General features: G+C 41.9%; 1 protein-coding gene across 1 annotated transcript in view; it reads left to right on the forward strand.

Annotated features, from left to right (window-relative positions):
• LOC141779856 (plectin-like) overlaps nt 1-26,736 on the forward strand; it is a 182,201-nt gene that overhangs the window by 131,579 nt on the left and 23,886 nt on the right. Inside the window, exons 32-36 of the mRNA XM_074654881.1 lie at nt 169-3,501; nt 6,303-12,449; nt 15,983-16,123; nt 16,279-16,337; nt 17,216-17,327. Of these exons, the coding sequence (XP_074510982.1) occupies nt 169-3,501; nt 6,303-12,449; nt 15,983-16,123; nt 16,279-16,337; nt 17,216-17,327 (9,792 nt within the window). The remainder of the gene's footprint in view (nt 1-168; nt 3,502-6,302; nt 12,450-15,982; nt 16,124-16,278; nt 16,338-17,215; nt 17,328-26,736) is intronic.

Consider the following 26,736-nt stretch of genomic DNA (forward strand, 5'->3'; position numbering starts at 1 on the left):
AACGCAGTACATTAAGCCGCTCTCATTGCGTGTGTGATTAGGCTGTGATTACTGCAGTAATTACAATTTTAATCCACACTGTTTTGAGCTGGTAAATGTAAAGTGCTACCTTTAACATGTCATGCTTGTTTATAATCCTTTCTTTACCATTTGCTTCCACTAATGCAGAAAGCTGCAAAGAAACTCAAAGCGGAAGAGCAGAAAAAAATGGCCGAGATGCAGGCCGAGTTAGACAAACAGAAGCAGTTAGCTGCAGCTCACGCAAAGGCCAGTGCCAAAGCTGAGAAAGAGGCACAAGAGCTGAAGCTCAGAATGCAGGAAGAAGTAAGCAAGAGAGAGGTCGCTGCTGTAAATGCAGAGAAGCAAAAGCACAACATCCAGCTGGAACTGCATGAGCTCAAAAACCTCTCAGAGCAGCAGATCAAGAACAAAAGCCAACAGGTGGATGAGGCTGTTTACAGCAGGACCAAGATTGAGGAGGAAATCCACATCATCAGGATCCAACTTGAGACGACACTAACACAAAAGTCTACCGCTGAATCTGAGCTCACGCAACTCCGTGAACGAGCAGCCGAAGCTGAGAGACTCAGAAAGGCCGCCCAGGAAGAGGCTGCGAAGCTCCACAAACAAGTCAATGAAGAGACCCAGAAAAAGCGCATGGCAGAGGAGGAACTCAAACGCAAATCTGAGGCGGAGAAAGAAGCTTCTAGGCAAAAGCAGAAAGCTTTGGAAGACCTCGAAAACCTCAAGAGGCAGGCCGAGGAGGCCGCAAGGCAAGTGGAGCAAGCGGAGATTGAAAAGGACAGACAAATCAATGTCGCTTACGCGGTGGCCCAGAAGAGTGCCGCAGCTGATCTCCTCAGCACACAAAACTCCTTTGGGGAAAAGACCTCCAAGTTGGAAGAGTCACTCAAACAAGAGCATGGCGCTGTCCTCCAGCTGCAACAAGAAGCGGAACGTCTCAAGAAGCAACAGGAGGATGCGATAAATGCCAGAGAAGAGGCCGAAAAAGAGCTTGATAAGTGGAGGCAAAAAGCTAACGAGGCCCTCCGTCTGAGGCTCCAGGCTGAGGAAGAAGCTCACAAAAAGAGCCTCGCTCAAGAAGACGCTGAGAAACAAAAGGAGGATGCTGAGCGTGAAGCCAAAAAGAGAGCGAAAGCTGAAGAGTCCGCCCTGAAGCAGAAAGAAATGGCCGAGAAAGAACTCGAGAGGCAGAGGAAGGTAGCTGAGAGCACAGCTCAGCAGAAACTCACTGCAGAACAGGAACTGATTCGGCTCAGGGCCGACTTTGACAACGCAGAACAGCAGAGATCTCTCCTCGAAGATGAACTTTACCGCCTGAAGAATGAAGTCGTTGCAGCGCAGCAACAAAGGAAACAGCTGGAGGATGAACTGGCCAAAGTGAGGAGTGAAATGGACGTCCTCACTCAGCTCAAGTACAAGGCAGAAAAGGAGACCATGTCCAACACAGAGAGGAGCAAACAGCTTCTTGAGGCCGAAGCCAGCAAGATGAAGGAAGTGGCTGAGGAAGCAAGCAGGCTTAGAGCTATCGCCGAGGAGGCCAAGCATCAGAGGCAAGTCGCCGAGGAAGAGGCAGCTCGCCAGAGAGCAGAGGCTGAGAGGATTCTCAAAGAGAAACTGACTGCGATCAGCGACGCCACCCGTTCAAAAACAGAGGCTGAAATTGCCCTGAAAGAGAAGGAGGCAGAAAACGAGAGACTCCGGCGGCAAGCTGAGGACGAGTCTTACCAGAGGAAAGCTCTCGAAGACCAGGCCAACCAGCACAAGAAAGAGATTGAGGAAAAGATCATCCTACTCAAAAAGTCATCTGAGGCTGAAATGGACAGACAAAAGGCAATAGTAGACGACACACTGAAACAGAGGCGAGTTGTTGAAGAAGAAATCCGAATTCTGAAGCTCAACTTTGAAAAGGCTTCATCTGGAAAACTTGACCTGGAGCTAGAACTGAACAAACTGAAGAACATTGCAGAGGAAACACAACAAAGCAAACTAAGAGCAGAGGAGGAAGCGGAGAAACTAAGGAAGCTTGCCCTCGAGGAGGAGAAGAGGAGGAGGGAAGCAGAGGAAAAGGTTAAGAAGATCACTGCTGCAGAGAAAGAGGCGGGCAGACAACGCAAGGCCGCCCAGGACGAGCTTGACCGTCTGAAAAAGAAAGCAGAAGAAGCCAGAAAGCAGAAAGACGAGGCCGACGTCGAAGCAGACAAACAGATCGTTTGCGCCCAACAAGCAGCCCTGAAATGCAGTGCAGCTGAGCAGCAAGTCCAAAGTGTCCTTGCCCAACAGAAGGAAGACAGCATCACGCAGCAGAAGCTCAAGGAAGAGTACGAGAAAGCCAAGAAGCTTGCCAAAGAGGCAGAGGCTGCTAGGGAGAAGGCAGAGAGGGAGGCAGCTCTCTTCCGCCAACAAGCAGAGGAAGCCGAACGGCAAAAGGCAGCCGCTGAGCAAGAAGCTGCGAACCAAGCCAAAGCTCAGGAGGACGCCGAGAGGTTGAGGAAGGAGGCTGAATTTGAAGCTGCTAAACGAGCACAAGCAGAGAGTTCGGCACTCAAGCAGAAGCAACAAGCCGACGCCGAAATGGCAAAGCACAAAAAACTGGCAGAGCAAACACTGAAACAGAAGTTCCTAGTGGAGCAAGAGCTCACAAAGGTTAAACTGAAGCTTGATGATACTGATGAACAGAAATCCCTCCTGGATGACGAGCTGCACCGCTTGAAGGATGAGGTCGACGATGCTGTCAATCAAAGGGGACAGGTGGAGGAGGAGCTGTTCAAAGTCAAGGTCCAGATGGAGGAGCTACTCAAACTGAAAACCAGAATTGAGGAGGAAAATTCGCGCCTCATCAAGAAAGACAAAGCCAACACACAGAAGTTCCTCGCCGACGAGGCTGAAAATATGAAAAACCTTGCAGAGGACGCTGCCAGACTTAGTGTCGAATCACAAGAGGCTGCACGCTTGAGACAGATGGCAGAAGACGACCTCAATCAGCAACGAGCTCTTGCAGAGAAAATGCTCAAAGAGAAAATGCAGGCCATACAGGAAGCATCTAGGCTTAAAGCTGAGGCAGAGATGCTCCAAAGACAGAAGGACTTGGCTCAGGAGCAGGCCCAAAAGCTGCTGGAGGATAAACAACTAATGCAACAGCGCCTGGAGGAGGAAACCGAGGAATACCAGAGGTCGCTCGAAGCAGAGAGGAAAAGGCAATTGGAGATCGTAGCTGAAGCCGAAAAACTCAAACTTCAGGTTTCTCAGCTCAGTGAAGCCCAGGCCAAAGCTGAGAAGGAGGCTAAAAAATTCAAGAAACAAGCGGATAACATCGCTGCCCGCCTTCATGAGACTGAGATAGCCACCAAAGCAAATATGACTGTAGTGGAAAATACCAGCAAAGAGGCTGGCGACTTACGCGACACAATCGCAGACCTAGAGAGGGAGAAGGCTAGACTGAAACAGGAGGCAGAAGAACTTCAAAATAAATCTAAAGAGGTATTGTGTCAAAAATGGCATAACAGAGCAGCTTATGTCATTGTTAACTCTATCTTGAAAACTAACACACTTCTTTCTTTAAATTTCCTCTATCCCCTTCTCTGATTATACTAATCATGAAACCATATCTTTGATTTGAAATTATGATTTTAATTTTTCTTTACAGTGCACTGTGCTCATGCAGATCACATCCTGAATGTCCCCTCATATCCTGGAATGTTTCTTCATTTTGAGACATGCTTCATATTTCTTTCAGTTTCAAAACTCAGTTGCAATTCAGCTCCAGAAGAAGTGACATCATTTGAAGCCGGACTGAAATGATTAAAATTATGATATGCCATTAGCAATTTAGCCAAAATGTTCAATTTAAGAGCGATTAGAGAGACAGCCTTGCATTACAATTCATTCACCCACAGATTTACTAGAACCTGAACTTCTAGGAAAATGTATGCCAGTGCTCAATGAGTTTTATATCAACGTTCCACTGCATTTATTCTGGATGGTAGCCAAAGCTGTAATTACAGGATAAAAAGATACATTCGAACACTACAGTCACTCTCCCGTTTGTAACAATACCCAGTATTCATCGTGAATGCTGTGTTAAGATATGCAGACACCTCACCTAACAGGACTCCACCCCACCAGATATACTGTATGTATTTGGCAAGCAAAACTCTGTCACCAACATTGACATGCTAAATCATTTGTCACCATACCTATTGAGCCCTCCATCTGTCATGACCATGATATGCACTATAGGTGTGCATCAGTTGACCCAAAAGGCATTCAACAGACATTACTTCCTTTTTGACAAGTGTATGTTGGCTTCATCCACAACCCCAACCCCTTGGTTTATCCATCACCCCTAGTGGAAGAGGGGAGAAGTGCTACAGCATATGCCATGCACTGAATTTGGGAGCATTGTTGGTCTGATCATTAGAATCATTAGAATACACAAAGGTAAAGTTGAAAAACAGTGGAGTATTCCTTTAATGTTTAACTATTTGAAAGGGTACCATCCCAGAGTCCATGCAAACTGTGTATCATACAGATCTGAGGGTATAATCCCTCATAAACTAAGTATCACATGACGTGTCATCCTATATTCTGTCCCTTGCGATTTAAAATATGAAACACCTTAGAGTTTAACCAACATGTGAAATACAATTACTGTTATCCAATAGTTAGCACTAAATTGCTATGCAAGATTCACTGTTACAACACATGAAATAACACAAAAACTGTACAATCCAAACATTTGAGAGCCAGCAAAATAGCGTCATGGCATTCGTCAATTTATTGTTTCCACAATTTAGCAGAAAATCTTATCATTTAATTGTCAGTTTGTAAAAGCTTTCCATATTTATACAAAAACTATAGACTCGAATCTAGATCATCATAATCCAGATTGACCGTGTCAGTGACTTTTCTCAACCGATTTGAAACACTTCCAGGCAGCGTACTATGGTGACCCTGAGAGCTCAACACACAGCACATTAAGAAAACACAGGCAAATAGACCAAATACAAGCAAATGAAGAAAACATCTTCAACAATTTGACAACACATGCATTTAGAAAAAAATAACCAAATAGACAAAATACAACCAAATACTTAAACTCGCTACAAGTAGCACACAACACAACGGAAACTGTTTCCAGGGGACACTACAAAGTGATGCACAATGCTGGGACACGTATGTTGTTACCATGGTTTTTGGCTTATGAAGTTATTGAAGTTGGCTCAGAGGTGTTGGAAAATTAGCTAAAAGGAAGTTAAGTTTTTTCAAATAATCTGACGAAATACACACAATTAAGTGTAACAGGCTATGTTAGCTGGCTATAGTTTCTTTCAGAATTGTCACCAAATAACATTCAAGGACAAAAAATAAATTGCAGATTGTTTGATTAATGGTTTAAAATGAGGCAAAATGAGTTGCATTTGTTTTCTTAATTTGCAGTGTGTTGAGCTTCAGGGCCACCGTAGAGTACCCTATTTTTTTTTTTTTAAATGTTCAGGGTCCTTTGTAATGCTATTTCAGTCCAGTGCGACCTCTTGATAAGCAGAGCCACAAACAAGTTCTTACAAATAGGAATCTAGTATTTTGGACTTACTTTACTTAGTTTTGCAGATTCATTATATGAGGTTACAAAGTCCACTCCAAGTACAAAATTACCTGGAGCGTGATTATTTTAATTTTACTTTTGTAATCAATATATTTTTAGAATGAAGATAGTGAATTGTGTGTATCATTACATATATGTTACATATACGATGAGTTGAAGGTGATAATCAATTCCAAGACGGCAATAATCGTGTCCATGCAGATAATGTTCTGTCCAAATTCTTTTAAGCAGGACATTCACATCAAAATGTTTCTTAAAAAAGGGATTGTGACAATTTATTCAAAATGAATTACATTTTTTGCTCTTAATTTTTTAATAGTTGAGGATAGTCATTCTCATGGTTGTTCTGGACTACTATAATGTAGGAGTAAATACAAAAAATTTACATCAATACAACAATTTATTATCTTGAATCTTTAAACAAGGATGGTGAAGACACCAGTACATTTGGAAAAATACTGAACAATCAAATTTAAATGATAATCCTAAAAACAACTGCAGAAAAGTACACATATAATTTCAATTACGGATTATTTTATCTCCATAAGCAGAGTGCATTGTACAAATTGTATCTATTACAAATTAAATAAACAATTGAGATAAAAAAAATGTGTGCAGAATATTTGTGCCTCACCTATATACCGATTGTAACTTGTGTTTTCTATTTTTTCATCAGATGGCTGATGCACAGCAGAAACAAATTGAGCAAGAGAAGATCATGCTCCAGCAGACATTCCTGACAGAAAAGGAGAAGCTTTTGACAAAGGAGAAGCTAATTGAAGATGAGAAAAAGAGGCTGGAGAGCCAGTTTGAAGAGGAAGTCAAAAAGGCCAAAGCTCTCAAAGATGAACAGGACCGCCAGAGACAGCAGATGGAGGAGGAGAAGAAGAAACTCCACGCCACCATGGATGAGGCCCTCAATAAGCAGAAAGAGGCTGAGAAAGAGATGCTCAACAAGCAAAAAGAAATGCAGGAACTAGAGAGGAAGAGACTAGAGCAGGAAAGGATCCTTGCAGCAGAGAACCAGAAATTGCGCGACAAACTGCATCAGCTTGAGGAAGCACAGAAAGACCCTGAGCCCATCCAAGTTAAAAAGGTTCAGCCAACAGAGACAGTTTTCAATGGCCAAAATGCCGGTGATGCGGTAGACAGTGTGGAGAAGAAACCAGATCCCTTGGCTTTTGACGGCATCCGTAATAAGGTACCTGCACAGAGACTTCATGACGTCGGCCTTTTATCCAAGAAGGACTTTGACAAGCTAAAACAAGGCAAAACCACTGTTCAAGAGCTTGGTGAGACTGAAAAACTAAAAGCAACTCTTAAAGGAAAGAACGGCATTGCTGGCATTTTGACACCATCTAATCAAAAAATGTCAATCTATCAAGCATCAAAAGAGAAGAAGATTACTCCAGGCACAGCCATGATCCTTCTTGAAGCCCAAGCAGCCACAGGTTACATGTTAGACCCTATTAAGAACCAGAAACTTTCTGTTAATGAAGCTGTCAAGGAAGACCTGATCGGCCCTGAACTGCACAACAAAATGCTTTCAGCGGAGAGGGCAGTTATTGGCTACAAAGATCCATACACTGGCGGGAAGATCTCTGTCTTTGAAGCTATGAAGAAGGGTCTGATTGAACGTGATGATGCCATCAGAGTCCTTGAGGCTCAGCTTGCAACTGGTGGCATCGTCGACCCTATCAATAGCCACCGTGTACCCAATGAAATAGCCTACAAACAGAAACTATATGATGCAGAAATGAGTAAGATTATGAAGAAACCGTCAGATGACACAAAGGGATACTTTGACCCCAGCACTCAGGAACCTTTGACATATTCTGAGCTGATGGCGAGATGCACTACAGACCCTGACACGAGTCTGCTACTCCTGCCGATCACAGACAAAGCAGCTCAGTGCTCAAGTATATACACAGAGGAGGAGACCAAGGACGTGTTCAGCAAAACAACTGTGTCTGTGCCTTTTGGACGATTCAAGGGAAAGACTGTCACCATTTGGGAAATAATCAATTCCGAGTACTTCTCTGAGGACCAGAAGAAGGACCTTCTCCGTCAATACAAGACGGGCAAAATCACAATCGAAAAAATCGTTAAGATTGTCATCACCCTGGCAGAGGACAAAGAGAAGAAGAACGAGATCACCTTTGATGGTCTGAGAGCACCTGTCACAGCCACTGAACTCCTGGAATCCAAAATCATTGATAAAGACCTCTTCAACAAATTGCACAAGGGCAATAAGACAGTCAAAGAGGTGTCTGAAATGGAGCCTGTCCACAAAGCACTGAAGGGTACAGACTGCATTGCAGGTGTAGTTATCGACTCATCCAAGGAGACAATGTCCTTCTATCAAGCTATGAAGAAAGACATGATGAGGGCAGGGCCTGCCTTGCATATGCTTGAAGCCCAAGCAGGAACAGGCTATGTGGTCGATCCCATTAATAATCAGAGGTACACTGTTGATGAAGCCGTCAAAGCAGGTGTTGTTGGTCCTGAGCTGCATGAAAAACTCCTGTCTGCAGAGCGAGCTGTTACAGGTTACAAAGATCCTTATACTGGAAAGACTGTATCTCTGTTCCAAGCAATGAAAAAAGATCTGATACCTAAAGAACAAGGAATCCGACTGCTCGATGCCCAAATGACCACCGGTGGTATCATTGATCCAGTGAAGAGCCATTTCATTCCTCATGATGTGGCCTGCAAGAGAAATTATTTTGATGACGAAATGAAACAGATTCTTAACAGCCCTACTGATGAAACTAAATGCTTCTTTGACCCCAACACAAAAGAAAATGTCACATACTCACAGCTCTTTAAGAGATGTGTCACTGACACAAAAACTGGTCTCGAGCTTCTGCCTCTTTCTGATGAAGCAATCAATGCAAAGGAGGAGCCAACATACACCGATTCCCAGACAAAGGAGGCTATGACTCAGGCAACTGTGGAGCTTGACTCTGGACCATTTAAGGGCCGGAAGATGACCATCTGGGAAATCATCAACTCAGAATATCTCACTGAGGAACAAAGGCTTGACCTGCTCAGACAGTTTAGGTCAGGAAAGATTACAATTGAAAGGATAACCAAGATTGTCGTCACAATTGTAGATGAGAGAGAGGCCAAGAAGCAAGAACAGTCCAGCTTCAAGGGACTTAGAGCTCCTGTCCCAGCAGGCTCTCTGTATGAGTCCAAAATCATTGATAAACCAACCTTTGACCTCCTTCAACAAGGCAAAACAACACCTAAGCAAGTCAGTGAGAATCCCAATGTCAATAAATACCTCCAGGGCTCTGAGAGCATCGCTGGCATCTACCTGGAGCCAACCAAAGAGAAAATAAGCATTTATCATGCTATGAAGAAAAAGCTCCTCAGACATGACACAGGTCTTTCACTTCTTGAGAGCCAGGCTGCCACTGGGTTCCTCGTAGATCCAGTGAGGAACCAGTGCCTGACAGTAGATGAGGCAGTGAAGTCAGGTCTTGTTGGTCCAGAGCTACATGAAAAACTTCTCTCTGCAGAAAAGGCTGTCACTGGCTATAAAGATCCATTCACTGGCAACAAAATCTCCCTCTTTGAAGCAGTGCAAAAAGAGCTCATCCCAAAAGAGCATGGCATGCCACTGATAGAGGCACAAATGGTCAGTGGAGGAATCATTGACCCTGTAAACAGCCACCGTGTCCCAACTGATGTTGCATATCAGAAGAACATTTTCGGCAAAGAAACTGCCAAGACTCTGTCTGAACCCTCTGATGATAACAAGGCTTTCTCAGACCCAGAAACTGATGAAAAAGTCACCTACAAACAGCTTAAAGACAAGTGCCACAGAGATCCAGAGACAGGCCTGTGGATCCTTCCACTCTCCAAGCCTCAGTCTCCAACTGTTGTGGAGAAGACATACCTCTACACAGAGGAACAAACACAGAGTGACCTGACAGGCACTCAGATTGACATTCCAATCGAGGGTCTTGCTGATAAACCAGTGAATCTGTGGGAAATCATGAACTCCAATTTACTTCCGGAGCAAGAGAGGCAGAAGCTCATAGATGAATATCGCTCTGGTAAAATCACAAAAGAGCGGATGATCATCATTATTATTGAGATCATGGAGCAGAGAGAGATCGTCAGACATGATAGTCCACCGTCATGTACGACTATCAGGAGAAGAATAACAATTGAGGAGCTCTACAATGCCCGCATCATTGACTTGGAGACATACAACCTCCTTAAACGGGGCACGAGGGACATCCGTGATATAATGGAGATGACCAGTGTGAAACAGTATCTCTATGGCACAGGCTGTGTTGCCGGGGTCACAACAGACTCAAGCTCCAAGATAAGCATATACCAAGCAATGAAGAGAGATTTCTTGAAACCAGAACAAGCCCTCAGCCTCCTAGAAGCACAAGCTGCAACAGGATTCATTGTCGATCCAGTCAAAAATGAAACGCTCACGGTTGACGAAGCTGTTCGTAAGGGTGTTGTCGGCCCTGAGATCCATGACAGACTTCTGTCAGCTGAGAGAGCAGTCACAGGATACAAAGATCCATACAGTGGTAAACCCATATCTCTCTTCCAGGCCATGAAAAAGGGTCTTGTTCCAGAGGATTATGCTCTGAAAATGTTAGAGGCACAAACCGCCACTGGTGGTATTATTGATCCTGAATTCCAGATCCATCTGCCAGCAGACATTGCCATGCAAAGAGGTTACATCAACAAGGAAATCAACGAGAAGCTGACTGACAGTGTTAAAGGATTTGTTGACCCTGTCACTGACGAGAAGCTGTCGTATGCACAGCTGCTCAGGACATGCAAGTTAGATGGTGGGTTACGCCTACTCGTCCTGGGAGACAAGAGGCTGATGTTCAAGGGTCTGAGGAAACAGATCACAATCGAGGAGCTGATCCGCTGTAATATTATTGACCAGGAGACTGTCACTGCACTGTATAACGGTACTATCTCAGTGGAGGAGGTTAGCGCTAAACTATCAAGGTACCTTGAGGGCACAAGCTGTATTGCTGGTGTATTTGTAGAGTCTACAAAGGATCGTCTATCAATTTACCAGGCCATGAAGAAAAACATGATTAGGCCAGGCACAGCGTTTGAACTCCTTGAGGCACAGGCATCCACAGGATATGTCATTGATCCAATCAAAAACCTCAAACTGACTGTCAATGAAGCAGTGAGAATGGGAATCGTAGGACCCGAATTCAAAGACAAGCTCCTCTCTGCTGAACGTGCAGTGACAGGATATAGAGATCCGTATTCAGGCACGACAATCTCCCTGTTCCAGGCGATGCAGAAGGGGCTCATCTTGAAAGATCATGGTATCCGTCTCCTGGAAGCCCAGATTGCCACCGGTGGAATCATTGACCCAGAGGAAAGTCACCGACTGCCAGTTGAGATGGCCTACAAACGTGGCTTCTTTGATGAGGAAATGAATGAGATCTTGACAGACCCATCTGATGACACTAAAGGCTTCTTTGATCCCAACACTGAGGAAAACCTAACCTACCTCGGGCTCATGGAGAGGTGTATCACTGATCCCGACACTGGGCTGGTGCTCCTACTATTGAAAGAAAAGAAGCGGGAAAGGAAGACCTCCTCCAAATCCTCAGTTCGTAAACGCAGAGTTGTCATCGTAGACCCGGAGACTGGCAAAGAAATGACTGTGTACGAGGCCTACAGAAAGGGACTCATTGACCACCAAACCTACCTGGAGCTTGCTGAGCAGGAGTGCGAATGGGAAGAGATCACAATGACCTCCTCTGATGGTACTTCCAAATCCATCATCATTGACAGGAGGTCAGGGAGACAGTACGACGTTGATGATGCTCTTACTCGTAGCCTCATTGACCAGAAAGCCCTTGATTCATACCGATCTGGAAACCTCTCCATCACAGAATTTGCTGACATGCTCTCTGGAAGCATGGGAGGCTTCCGCTCACGCACATCCTCCTTTGGTTCCACCACTGGTTCCACCTACTCCTCTCCCATGAGCCCCATACCCACCATTAAAGCACCTGCAGTCATATGGAATGACCCAGCAGAGGAGACTGGTCCCATAGCTGGAATATTGGACATAGACACGCTGGAGAAGGTGTCTGTCACTGAGGCCATACACAGAAACCTGATAGATAACATCAGTGGCCAAAGATTGTTGGAGGCCCAAGCCTGCACAGGAGGAATAATTGACCCCGTAACTGGAGAGAGATTCCCAGTCATTGAGGCTACAGAAAAAGGTCTTGTGGATAAAATCATGGTCGATCGCCTCAACCTGGCTCAAAAGGCATTCAATGGATTTGAAGACCCCAGAACTAAAGTAAAGATGTCTGCCTCCCAGGCTCTAAAGAAAGGCTGGTTGTATTATGAGGCTGGGCAGCGTTTCCTTGAAGTCCAATATCTGACTGGTGGACTTATTGAGCCTGATGTCGAGGGCAGAGTGCCAATAGATGAATCCATCAGGAAGGGCACAATCGATGCCCGCACTGCCCAGAAACTGAGAGATGTCGGTTCTTATTCTAGATATCTAACATGTCCAAAAACCAAACTGAAAATCTCCTTCAAAGATGCCATGGACAAAAGCATGGTCGAGGAAGGAACTAGCCTAAGACTTCTGGAGGCCTCCTCACAATCCAGCAAAGGCCTCTACAGTCCCTACAATGCCAGCAACCCTGGATCCAACTACGGCTCCCGGACTGGCTCAAGGACCGGATCCCGATCAGGCTCCAGGAGAGGCAGCATTGATGCTGGCTTCAGCATGACTCTGTCATCCTCCTCTTACACATCCTCCTCAACTGGCTACGGCCGCAAATACTGATTAGCTAGCTCTGTTTCTAACAATAACCCAAGTGTCTAAGAACCAACAATTCTAAGGCACTTTACAGTTGCATTTTCATAGGAAAAACTAGTTACAGTAACAAAGAAAATATAATTTATTTATTCTGCCCTGCATGTGGTCACATCAAGAATTGCCTAGGCTATTGATTTGTTTTCCATCTATAACAGATGTCTAAACATGTGCCTCATATATGGAAACATAAGCAAGAATTGCTAGATATATAAAATATTATTTTTCTTTAGTACTAATTACCAAGTCAGTTTATATTTTTCAAAGCAAAGCATGACATTTCTGCTTTTTTTTAAAGTGAATTTATAGTTTTCATTTTACACTTGTTAAAAAGGTGTATACTTGCTTTCTGAAACTAATATATACTGTATGTATGTCAAACAGAGATATTTTTCCAGTATTCCTTTGAAATTCAAGGATATTTGTCTATTTTTTATCTTTTTCGACAGTCCTGCTTAATGAGATACCGTATGTCAACTTAGTTCTAATGTTTTTAACCGCTCCTAAAATACATAGATGCCTTCACCTTTCTGAATGTTTGTATAGAGTATGGACAGATGTTGTGTTATGTTTTTATGTTAAATGTTGCCTGGGTAACTAAATAATATACCCAGCAAGAATACACCTGTGAGACACTATAAAATGAGACACTACAGGAGTACAACCATGAGAAGACATGCCAGAATTAAAATTATGCAGACTATTCTGAAACCAGCTTCACATCTGTCTGTTATTTTGTACTTATGCCCATTTATATTTAGTGGACTTTTGCATCTTTAGGGTTCATTACGCCATTGTTTTACACAAGTTTTAGATTCTATGTATTCACCATCAGTCGAGTGTTCCTGGTTAATCCCAAGATGATGTCAGACTTGATCCTGCTCTCCCATACAGACCTGCATCCTGTTATTTTGGTTCTTGTAAGTTGAAATTTGGTTTTCCTTATGTTGGTTTTGTTGTCTGATTTCTTCAGTTGATTTTGATCTCATCTCAGAGCCTAGATTATGTTCTTTATTTATGCCATTTTTTCCCTATCCCACACACTACCATGGTGAACACTTTCTATTAAAAATTGTCATTACTGCTGATTGACAGTTTTTTTTTTATCATCTTGTTTTTCCACAGTCCCTCAGAACAGATACTCAGTTGGCCGGAGCATACAATCCCCTCGACTTGGATGGATTTGCGAGTCCATGTCATCCTCACGCAGTTACACAGGTACAGTGTATAACTGTTTTTGAAAACATTATGTCATTTTCATTTCATTTGCCAAGCTTTTTGCAAGTTCTGCAATTTTTATTTAATTTATATTTTTTCCCGCTGCATGGTTTAGTATGTTTTGATTTTAATTCGTAGTTATTTTTCTTTTATTTCTAGATCTGCCATTGAGTATGTCTTTTTCTTCCATTGCACATCACATTTGAAGAAGGCTGGGGCTGAGTCAACCTGAAATCATCTTGGGATACCTTTCTAGGAACACTCTTCATTCATTACCTTTTTTCATATATTTATTACTTGAATGCTATTAGTCATATTTGTCTTGTCATACCCTGTTTTTTTTTGTTTTTTTTAAAGAACACTCCCAAATCATACACACATCTGCATATTCTTTCATTTAAATTGGGATTAACTGTAGTGGTAGACCAGCACATCTTCATTCAGCTGCTCTTAAATCCACTGAATATATTTTTGTATCATCTCTCTCTCTGTAAATTCAGTCCTACCAAAGTGCTAAAAAAAAATACATTTGGAGAATTGACATGTTCGATACAGCACTACATTGCATGAATGTATGTATTATATCAAATTAACTCATTTCAGTTGACATTTTGCCACAGATTTCCTTTGCAAACTGAAAAAGAGCTTGAAGCTTTATTTTGCTTAAACTTATTTTTTCCGCAGCAAGTATTTCTGTTATGTATCTCTATAAAGTGTTTTACCTCTGTAAATCTTTTTATTTTGTTTTCATCAAGTTTTTAATATAACATGAATTTGCCTTGCATGTTTTACTAACCTTACAAAGGATGTTTTGGGGGAAAATATTAATGTAAAATAAAGACAACTGCAGATGTAGCTGTGCTGATTTATATTTTTAGCAATATATCCATTTACAAACTAACTGGTTTGTTTTGCTTATGGGGCAGATTTTACTTTGAAATGTGGTGAGTGGATTCTGTTGTATGTTTTGAACATTAACACTATGTTGTAAATAAATATGCTCTGAAGAAGCCCTCTTGTCAATCATACATCAATATCTGTGCATCTGAAGCTATTTTTAGAGTAGAATATGTTTTTCAGTGCTGCTGAAAGTTACATAGGAAAAGCAGCTAGTTTGATATCAGGGTTCCCACGCATCCTCGAAAACAGTTGACCAATTTTGCAGTCATTGAAAAAACATGGAAAATGAGGGATAAATATGTCCAGGAAAATCTTGTGTTGAGTTGTGTGCCAAGCTGTTGCCTAGCAATGCAATTCTGTTGCAATTCCGTCAAAATTCGCTAAAACGGAGCGTTTCAGACAGAGGGTAAATACAGGCATATTCAGGCCGACAGTATGAGGAAAATAAAGGTTTTATTTAACATTACAGCATGTTAACATGTTCTAGTAGAAACACAAAATACAAGTATGATCCTGAAAATGAGCACGATATGGGACCTTTAAATGGCTGGCTAGCTAGCTAGCTAACTTTTGTAGTGGTAGCTAATATTGAGTGTGATTAGCCTCATTAAAGACTCCACTTAGTAAAGGGGCTAAAGTAATGTATGGTGTGATGAGAGTCGGTGGCAGTTGATAATCCTAGTGACGTCGACTCTCTAACTTTGAATTGTACATTTAGTTAAGTAACATTATTAAAAGTTCACCCTGTCAGTAGGACAAATTGTAGGCTACTATTTGTGTTATTGGTTCTTCAGGCTTTATCAGTTAGAGAGTGGGAACCCTGTTTATGTTATTACAGGAGAAATATACAAAGAAAAGGAAGAGCTTGATGTCTTGCACATAATGTGTATGAACTGGGTAATACCACGATTTTCCAATGTTTAGCTTCTTTACCTCTTTGTTGATTAAATAGTGTTAAATCAACTTAGTAGCTTGATCCCAGTGGTATGAATATTCCCTCTAGAAAAAGCAGTAGTTGACCACATGAGGGCAGTGTTAGACTGACCTACACTCATCCCCAATGAGACCAGTGAAACAGGTGATCATATTTATGAACCCACTGAGGTCTATTGTTACTACAATGATTAGGTATTTGTCAGATTAATGAGGGTCTGACTACGTTTTTGAAGGCTGATGATTATACAATACTACCAATAATACCTGTTTTAGCGCCCAGAAATGTGTTCTAGCGCCCAGAAATGTGTTCTGATCAGGGTTTAAAAGAAACTATTTAGATCATCAATTAACACCCCATTGGACATTACTGGTATGCATGTGGATTTACACCCAATTCCTTTATACCAGATGCAATACATATGTTTTGCTCTATATGCCAACATTAGCCACTGGGTCTGATGGAGGAGCCTGCCAACAGAAGAAATGGGGCATTCACCTCCCAGAATTCTTCACTCAGCTCCCTTGACTACTCTGATCTGACCCTTTCCCTCCCAGCTCTGCCTGCATCAGAGGCTGCAGACAGGGAGGTAAGAAGACACAGAAGAGAGTGTACAAACACTTGCATCACCATATCCTGTATATACAGTAATAAACAGCTGCTCAAGCATCTGAAAATGCTATAAAAATAAGCAAGACACGAGATTGTGAAGATTATTTTGTTTTCTCCAATGGTCTCTTGCAGGATAAAGGATTCGCTGTGTTTGAATCACCAACACCTACATCACAGGATCAGAGATATGGGTATGCTAATGTATACGATTGTCATTCATTCTTGTTGATTAACTGACAAATTATTAACATTACAGAGGAGTTTCAGATTATGTCCAATATAACCATTAATGGTTCAAAACAGCTACTAAATTTAATTTATTCTGAAGCAACTATTGTAATCCAAGTGAGTATGATTGAAAGTGGCCACCAACAGTCAGATTAAAAGAAAACACGCAGCCTGTGACGACAGTTGCTCAATTGTATCAGCTTTGTAGACCGGTGCGTCTGCATTCGCCAGAAACACAAAGACAGAGCTATGAATTGTGAAGTGAGCACACTGTAACACATCTAAATGAAACATACTGAAACAAGAAAACTACAGTTCCAATCCAGAGGGCAGAGAGAGAGAGAGAGAGAGCAGATGCCTCCCTAATGAGATATGTTTCCAAGCTCTGGTCATATTATCCTTTGATAAGAATAATGACTCTTGAAGGCTTTGTTTTACCTCTTCCTGTTCTAGTACAGGTCCTGACTTTGCTTTTGTGCCTCTTTCCCCAATTGTCTGCTTCCTGCCATCATAATCATTCAAATTTCAACAGTAAAGTTCTACAGTTATTCCACAAATACACTGTTTCACTATAAGTGTTATGTACATTTATAGTGTATGCTGCTCATGATATGACACAACAAACTAAAAGCTGGAGACAGTACAAAAAAATCAGGAATCAGGAAAACACATTCCTAATCTTTCTCTTTATAAACAAATTAATAATAAGGTGATTATCAACATTTGTCTTGATTTAGATGATCCTTTTCAGTGTATGTACCTCATTTTACTGACTATATGTTTAAGATATTTGATCGTAAAAGATGATCAATATAACCTCTTACACTCTCCTCTTTTTTAGGAGGGACGTGGAGGACTTGAGTCAATGGCAGTGTGAGTTCAGGGGTCAAATCGTAGCCCTGAGAGAGTGGCTGAAGAGCATGGAGATGAGGCTGCCTCCTCTGGACCCCAGGGTTAGTTGGGTTTACTGCCTGTCCACCGTCTGTTGTCTCTCTGCCTGTTTCACCATATCTTATGTTAAAGTTGTCAGAAAAACACTGCATGTCTTTAATCCAATCCTCTACATGAGGTGGCAACAGAACTTTTTTTTTTCCCACGGTGACATTTCAAGTTACTGAATATGATCAGACATTGGACACTTCAGTCTGTAATCATCAGGCTTGGTTAAAAAAGTGTTTTTATTATATTTTCTTATCATATTATCTCTACCTTTGTAACTGCTGGTACAATATATCATACAAAGGGAGTTTTACCCTCTGTGCATCCTGCCAAGCTAGTCTACATGAAAAGAAATCCATCTGCCATGTCCCCTCTCTCTCTCTCTCTCTCTCTCTCTCTCTCTCTCTCTCTGTCTCTCATTGTGTATGTCTGTCCACTACAGTTGTTCTGAAGGCTAAAGACACACGCGGGGCCTTATGATCTCACCACACTGGGACACAATGCAACAACATCGCATTATCATCTAGTAGCTGAATGCTAATGTCAGCATGCTAACATGTTCACAATAACAGTGCTAACATGCTGATGCTAAGCAGGTCTTGTGTTTACTATGTTGATCCAGTTTAGCTGATTAGCATTAAATATAAAGTACAGCTGAGGCTGGTGGGAATGTCATTAGTTTCGCAGGTATTTCAGAAAATATAAAGACTTGAAGATGTTGCTAGTAGAGAAGTTTATCTTGTGCAGAACATTAATGTCTCTACAAAGTTTCATGGCAATATTTTGTTCGAAACATTCCACCCACAACTGCAAATGTCAACCTCGTGGTGGTGTGTTTGAAAAGTCAGTGGGCTTCATCCTCTGGGACCTGAGATATCGCTACCAAATTTTCCAGCCAATAGTTGTTGAGATATTCCAATATGGACCACAGTGGTGGACCAACCGACAGGCAGCCTTACATTGCCATCTGTAGAGTCACATCATTAGCATGGCTATAAAACCCAGAAGGATTACAGTGGCCCCTTATGAGGTGAGACAGTGAACAAACAAACTGAAAATACTACGTTTTCAAGGCATTTTCAATTGTTCTAGAAGATACAAGGACTCCACTTGTAAATGCTTTAAATCTTCCGTAGTAAACAAAGAGAACATGCACTACCAAATGTTGGTTCAACTGTCATTGCGTGGGTAGGGAGGAATCTGACTCCAAACGAAGTCAGTGAGTTGCGTTCAACCTTCTCATTCATGTAATCCCCCGTCCCCATGGTGCAGGGCAGGCATGCGTAACTGAGATGCTTTAGAATCCATGATCATGGAGAAAAATGCTGTCTAATGTTTTATCTTAGATAACAATTTACTGTACCTGTGATGGAATGCATCTATGGATATGTTGGATGTTTATATTGTTTTTTTTCACAAAATATTTTCTGTTTCCATTCAATTTTCCCATGAAGCATCCTGTAATTATAACACCCTATTGCATTATCTACTGCAACATCTTTTTTCCCCTGTGGAGATAAATTCAGATTAAGATATTATCCAATTCCAACGGTAGTAAAACTGGCACCTGTGTCTAAGAATATGTTGGTAAAAGGAGAGCAAAAGTGAAAGTGAACCAATGAGTCATGCTGGTGAGGAAGTTAATTGAGCATTACGGGAAAGAGGAAAGGCATTGTGGAGGTTTTTTATAGTCCGACATACTCAGACGGTTACTGAGGTGGTCCTCCTCCACTCCTGCAGGGAGACTTCTTTAGGCCACAGGGGGACAGCGGGGCTGGGGAATCAGGCTCCCATTGTGCCTGGCCACGGACAGCCATGCAGGCTAGAGGAGAGCTTGGCACTGGAGGCCCTCACTGCACACATGAGCACACACGCTGAAAAGACATTAGACTCAGATGGGAGGAAGGGGCAAGCGGGCAGGACAAAAGAAAAGCAGGATCTTTATGGTAAGAGCACTCAGATCGGACTATGGAGGCATTTATTGAACACCAACTGTAGATTTTGTCAGACACCCATTTATACCAATATTTGAACAAAGATTTGTCAGTCAGTGCAGCCAGAAATGGTTACCAGTTGGATTAAACTTCATCAAAAGCATTTGTGGTCAGGGCAGGTCAGGAAGTTTGCTAACAAGCTAACCTTAGCACTAGCCTTGCTTATGTCAGGTACCTTTTCTAATTGGCTGTTAAACCTGTTGTGCTTAGGTTCCTCCCACCAGGTCTAACTCAAGATAGATAGAGATAGATTACGCCTATCTCCGAAGCAGCCTGTGAGAAATGTTTGCATTACTAGAACTCTGACTTTGCTGATTGAATATTGCTAATTTGTACAATGGAACAAATGAAACAGTAACATTACGTCTTATCTTTTGGGACATTGTTCATCGGCACTGAAAGAATGAATTCAGCCTTTAGATAAGAGACATTTTCATTGAGCTTGATCTATTGTACGGCACCAACCGAAAGCCATTCCAGCACAAAACGTGAACATGTTCCAGCTCCGTAGTGCAACGAGATGGCGAGGTAATAATTTATTTAAATATCCTTAGTGAAGGGTGACTGGGCCTTCTTCAATGAGCTGTGAATCAATTACACAAAGGGATCGAGAGGGTTTGATGTTTTTATTGTTATAGTAAAAATTGGTTTTGATTGATTTAGTTATATGGTCTATTGAAGTAGATGTGTTCCATTGTCCCGACTGAATGTTTGAGCCATTAATTGATTGTGTGGTTAAGAAGGGCCAAGAGACGAAATACGATCTGTGTTTGAACCCGTGTGACCTCTGAAAAAAACTTAACTGATCTCAGGAAGAGAAAACATTCTGCAGCAGAGGACGTTCTTCTTAGTTTAAAAAAAAGAATCCATGTTACATTTTGTCTTCGTTTGAAGCCCCTGTTTCCCCGGGGACTGACGTGTAAGATGCACAGGCATGTCTTATCACGTCACGAAAGCCCAAACGCTTTAGAAAAGAGCTTTAGTCTGACCCCCAATGTGTGTATGAAATAAGGGGGTGTCTTTCTGTCTCTACCATGCCTTTATCGTACTGCATCCGACCACAGACCTTTGTCATGGTAATGCTGTTAGTCTGCTGCACTGCTGGTTTCAGTCTGGGCCTGAGGGACTCGTTAGTTAGCTGCATGAATGAGGACATCCCTCAGCAGCAGCAGCAGCAGCAAAAGCCCCCCATAATACAGACCTGCTACGATACACAGGAGAGACACACACCTGCTCCTTAACACACGGCATGCACCGGCACACCTTAAACTGTTTTTTTCCCATCAACACTGGGATACATATGAGCCTCAAATTGGAGTTTGTCAAGCATGAATATAATAACGATTTTAAATGGTAATACTTGTCAATTTGTGAAATCATACATCATGGACCAGGAAAACCTAAATATGAAAAAAAGACTATTAATAGTCTAAGAACAAATCATTAGTTCATTCGATGTGCATGTTTGCATAATTTGCTAGAAACCATTGAAGTTAGCTTATACTAACAACATTTTTAAAATGCACTACATTCAGATCAGGCCCGGATGATACTTGATATTTAATTTGATGTCACAGTAGCGATTCCACAAGGTCCCTTCAGTAGCAGCTCTGGAGCTTTCAATCCTATCACACCATCTTCCTCAGCAGATGGAGTTGCCCTTTAAGGATTTATTTAAACAAGAGCTTACTTCAGGAAGACCGTGTGATAGGATCAAAAGCTCCAAATCAGCTACTGAATAGACCGTGTAGAGAGAATCTATTGTCAACTGCTGTTTCCCAGACCAAACATAAGCTTTTAATCTCAGCGTTATAGATAAAATACATTTAGATTAATACCGGATGGCTGACAAAATTTTATTTGGTCAATGTGCTAATTAAATTATTAGAGGGAGGTCACAAAACTGTCTGGAACCATATGTGCATCCTTGATTTAACTGGTGACTTCCACACAGTTTTTTTTTTTATATCATGCCTGCTATGTAATCTCCATTTTATTAATAAAATCAACAATAGAATCAAGCTAAGGTGCGGCAAGTGCTCGTACCTTGCAATAGCAAATTCCCGGCAATGACGAAGACTCCACCAAAAATATTTTTAAGCTCGCTTAATGAAATAATTTTTAATTTTTAATTCAATTTACCATATAAATATTGTAATATCAGAAAGTACACCATGGAATACTCAGGACAGGGATTCCCAACCAAAGGGATTTGTATTCCAGGGGGTATTTCTGCAGTTAACGGGCATACATGGTGTACGGTCTAAGACCTGCTCTATATATAAAGCGTCTTGAGATAACTTCTGTTGTGATTTGACGCTATACAAAAATAAATTTAAGTGAATTGAATTGAATACATGGAAAGGGTTGGAGTTAAAATTTAAATTATGATTTGGCAGAAACAATGTAGACATGTCCACATATTTGTATTTAGGAAGAAAATAAACATGATTATAAATTGGTGTGAAGCTAATCTTTACTATAGTCACAACCAATACACTACCAGCTACAATGAGCCAACTGCACAAGACACATCTCCCTAAAACCTGACAGTTACAACAACTAACTAAACACCACATGTTGCGTTTGAGAGTGTGTAAAACTAGTTAAACGGTGAGCACAGAAGTCCAAATAAATCGCTGAAAGTAATGGAAAATGGTCCAACGTTCAGCTTTTGCCATTCCAAGTGGTAGTCATACAAATGCATTTTTTTCCAAACCTACTAAAAAAATTTAGTATCTGACACACAATTAAGGATACTTTTATAAAATGTATTGTGTTAAATAGCATCCCAAATAAATGCACGTGAAATCAAAGCGTTTGGAACATCATGGTTGGCGTCCATGAAGGGGTACTTGAGCTTATCTGATAGGACATCAGACAAAAAAGGTCCTGGATAATGTCAGTAATAATGTCAATCAGTCTTTTTACAGTCATGAGAGGCAGTAGAACAGGAAATCATCACGCACCGGATTAATAGTGAAATTAGGCTGTCTTTGGATAACAATTTTACCTTCCTTTTTAAAACAGTGTCAGAACATTATGCCACTGACAAGTCAAAATGACATCTCTTCACTTTGACAGTTGGGTTGAGGTCAGAAGTTCTTCTTCCTGCCTCCCTGCCCCCCCTGCTGGAGAGGCTCCTCTGGATAAAGGCCCTCTGTGTCTTAAAGGTCTCTGGTTTCCCTGGGCTTGTGGCAGATGCTGCATCCCAAATACGCCTTGTACACACAGCTTACAAACAGGCCCAGGAAGAGGGGTGAGAGATCACAGCCCATTATCCTCTCCTCTCTGTTTCTGACAGCCAGCAAACAGCATCCCTGCTCTCTGATGCTGTCATAACCTTTAGGGGAAAAAAGAGAGGGGGGACGGGGGCTTGTGTTCATTGCTGTGAATCACCTACAACACAGATGAATAATGGCGGTAAAGTAAACTTGTTTATTCCACAGACTCTCGTTGAGATTAAATGTTACATCCAGTTGACTGCTTTTCTCTAGCTCGGCGTGTCAAATTGATTTTCATTTTATAGCACTTTAGGTAATCTCTCCCATAAGAGATTTTTTTGATTCACACACTTTATCAGTGTTAATGGCAACGTGGGGCCTCCTCCTTTATTGCCCGTGCCTTCCTGTGCTCAATGGAAAATGTAAACGTAAAGCTGTAAATCCTCTCTTCTTGGGAGCAGTTGAATCAAACGCGGTGCTGATGATGAGTCCAGCTCCTCCTCGTCTCACACATGACTGTGATTTCCAGCATCCAGGCATCCCAGCGGGGCCCGGGCAACCCAGCGGGGAAGCCCATCAGCCTTTCATCCACTTTTCTTGGAATCAACCTCCTTCGGTGATAAATGACAGTGTGCATGCTGAATGGTGCTTCTGGTTTGACCCTTAAAAGGGACCCCCCCTCTTTTTTTTCATTCCTCATGAAGAGGGCTAATTACCATGTTCTGTAGAGGAGCCATTGAGGTCTTATTTAATTTCCAGGCAGCAGAGAGGTTGAGATAGCAGAGGAGGGGGAAAACAAGCCTGTAAAATTAATCTTTTTTGGCAACATGGGATCTGTGATCAAATTTAGGCTCCCATTGGACGCTAATTTGGAATCACATTAATTTTGGAAACTCACTTTATTCCATCTCCCAACCTGTGTCCACTCCATTAACACATGCATTTTTAGAAGGATAATGAGAGCTGCTGATGGAAAAGATGAGCTTTCTCTCTTGCCGCCGGTAGCGGCTTATTGCATCACTGCATAGCTCGACGTGCCAGCTGCTCTTTAACCACATCAGCTCTCGTCTTTTTAAGAACTGTGTGCCGGCTCTATGTGTGCCTACCGTGAAATGGAGAGGAGAGATTTTTGGCAAAATCGTTTAATTAGTACAGAGGGGGACTGGATGATACTGAAAGCTGGGATCAGGTGTCGTGGTTTGACAACAATGTCTTCCTGGAAAAGTGGTGCCTCATCGCTGCCAGCTCCTTTCAGATAAAGGAACGGGGGGACGGGGATTTTGGGCTTTACTTGCTCATTAAACAGCTAAAGACATTAGCTCTCCAAGTGACCCAAAGAAACAGCTATGTGTGAGTTTGTGCATTTTTTACAGTTAAATCGTAAAGTTGTTCATAATGTAGGATTCCCTGGTTGTTGTACTACTGTTCACCCCCAAGATTGCGAGCTACAGGATATCTTTTGTGGTATAATTCAGGAGAGACTGGGAACTGTTGCATCAGTACTGGAGTACTCAGGGGTTAAATAACTTGACCCCACAGGGGTCAATCTATTCAATTCACTCTCTCTCTCTCTCATCGGCCACAGTGACAGGCATTTTCAGTTTTCTTTTTTCTTCGCCTTTGTTTTTTTTTATCAGTATTTGCATGAATTAGAGCTGGAGGAGGGTGGGGGGTCAGAAATGGGACAGTAAGGGGCTGAGGAGAGCTCTGAAAACCTGAAGGAGCTTCAAAGCAGAATTAACAACCTATATTCAGCTATTTTAACAGCATCTTTAGTGCTCATTCATTGAGGTTTTGAATGCTATTGAATGAACAGACATGTGCACTATAACATTTTACAAGACTAGAACTGCGCTAGGAAATATTTTCAGATTTCAGCAATTCTTTCAACGGACGCTGTGTGACAACTGGCAGAAAATGTTCTGAACACACATGTAATTATTCAGAACTTAACATGCACTAATCATAGCTATACCTCAGCACATCCACCTTCAACAGACTATGAAAAAGTGCCACGTTAAGTGATTTTCTTTTGCAACGATGGCAGCATGGTCTAGGGTTGGCAATGTTGACCCGCCACTTTGGTCCAGACTTAAACGTCTAATTCAGTCAAAGCTATTGGATGGATTATCATGAAACTTCGTACATCCATTTATGGTCCCCAGAGGATGAATCCCACTTTGCTAGGTATTTAAGGTCAGTCAAGGAAATATTTGGGCCTAATTTGGCCTAAATTTGTATTTTCCCAAAACCTTTGTTTATGACCCAATACACCTGCAAAACTAATGACATTTCCATCAGCTGTACTTTGTGTTGGATGCTAAATAACAAATGTTAACATGCTAACTAAGGGCAAAACTAAGATGATGAAAATGGTAAATGCCATTGCTAAAGATCTGCATGTTAGCATTTAGCTCAAATCACCACTGTACCGCCTCACAGGGCAACTAGCATGGCTGTAGACTCTTCATATTGTTAAGTGACACAACCTTCAGAATTCAATCTTTTAATTAATATGACAGTTAAATGACAAAACTTGTATCTTTGGTTGAACTAGAATGTGTTACATTCATAAAAGGCACAAACCCTGCATGGAGCTCCAGCAGAATATACTGGACTTAAAATGATAGTTTGGGTGTTTTGAAGTGGGGTTGTATGAGGTACTTATCCATAGTAGGTGTATTACCTACAGTAGATGACGGTCGGCACGCCCCCATCTTGGAGAAACAGACAGGAGTACCGACATTGGAGAAAAGCGATACAGTGCTGTTGACGGGGACAGCAGAAAAACATATTTTAGCAACCTAAAAGAAAAGCTCACCCAAAGAAAAACAATATCCGTTTAAGTGAACACTATATTTAGAATATTTCCCCGCTTTATCTCGCCGTCAGACAGCCCTTTCCTTCTGAAAGTGAAACTTTTCTATGCTCTCTCCAAAGCCAGCAGGCTCAGATGACAAAAACAGTATAGATACGTTTCACTTTTAGTTCAGTTCGCCGTCGGAAAATATTCAAAATATAGCATACACATATACGGATATCATTTTTTTTTAGGTGGTTAAAATATGTTTGTCTGCCGGCCCCATCCACAGCACTGTAATGCTTTACTCCGGTGTCGGTGCTCCTGTCTGTTTCTCCAAACTCGGGGCACGCCGACCGTCAACAATACACCTATTATGGATAAGTACCTCATACAACCCCACTTCAAAACACCCGAACTATCCCTTTAAGACTTTGTTAATGGAGTTACATCATGATCCTGTGGCCCAAACCGAATACATGAGGACTCTTCACACATATCATGGTTAATAAACCAAGTTTGCATTGACGGGTTCAAAGACATTTCCCTTCACATGTAACACAGAAGGCACTTTACGCTGGAGCGAGTGGTATTGATTATACAATATTTTATGAGGTGATATATGTACTTGCACGGTGGAATGTAAGCAGAACGGCACACGAACATTCCTCCTACTCATAGAAGATAATAGCATTTATGACGGCACTGGCTGAGAGATTAAATATAGACAAATTATGTATTTTATTTAAAAAGATATAGCATCAAAATGTGAACTAGATGTGATCATTTATTGAAGAGTCAATAGTGAGGTTTGTCTTCCTTCAGATGCGTTCTCCTTTAACTAATCCTAACACTCACTGAGTGACCTTGTGGATTAGGGAGGAGGCTGGGCGGCGGGTGTCTGCATGTGTTTGTGTGTGTGTTTATTGGTGAGACTGCGTGAGAGAGAGAGCGTGGGTGTGTGTACAGTACTGTACTTGCATGCATGGTGGATCAGTCGATTGGTTGATTATTTGCTTGGCTGGACAAAGACAGAAGGAACGGACCGGAGAGGGCAGGATTTGAGGCGTAAAAACACTCTTTGTGAGACAGTCACCTGTATGCACGCTTCTGTTGGGTTTCAGTGCACCTGCACATTACGACATTTCCAAAACCACATTTTTGGTGTATTAAAACTAGTGTTAATCCTCTAGTTCATATCTAAATAAGCACCTGTCATATATTTAACAGAAACCGTTCACACGGTTGTGAGTGAATGTTGCTGTAATGGTGTTTGCATACAGTATGTTTGGTGTTCTGCATTTCTAGGGCAAATATTGTGACTTATTGAAATGGGTCACGATAGAATTTCACCATAGGGGTCCTTCCTTTGCTTTCCCATGCCAAAAGCACAGAAAAGACTCTG

This window comes from Sebastes fasciatus, chromosome 12 (assembly GCF_043250625.1).
Source record: "Sebastes fasciatus isolate fSebFas1 chromosome 12, fSebFas1.pri, whole genome shotgun sequence".
Lineage (NCBI taxonomy): Eukaryota > Metazoa > Chordata > Actinopteri > Perciformes > Sebastidae > Sebastes > Sebastes fasciatus.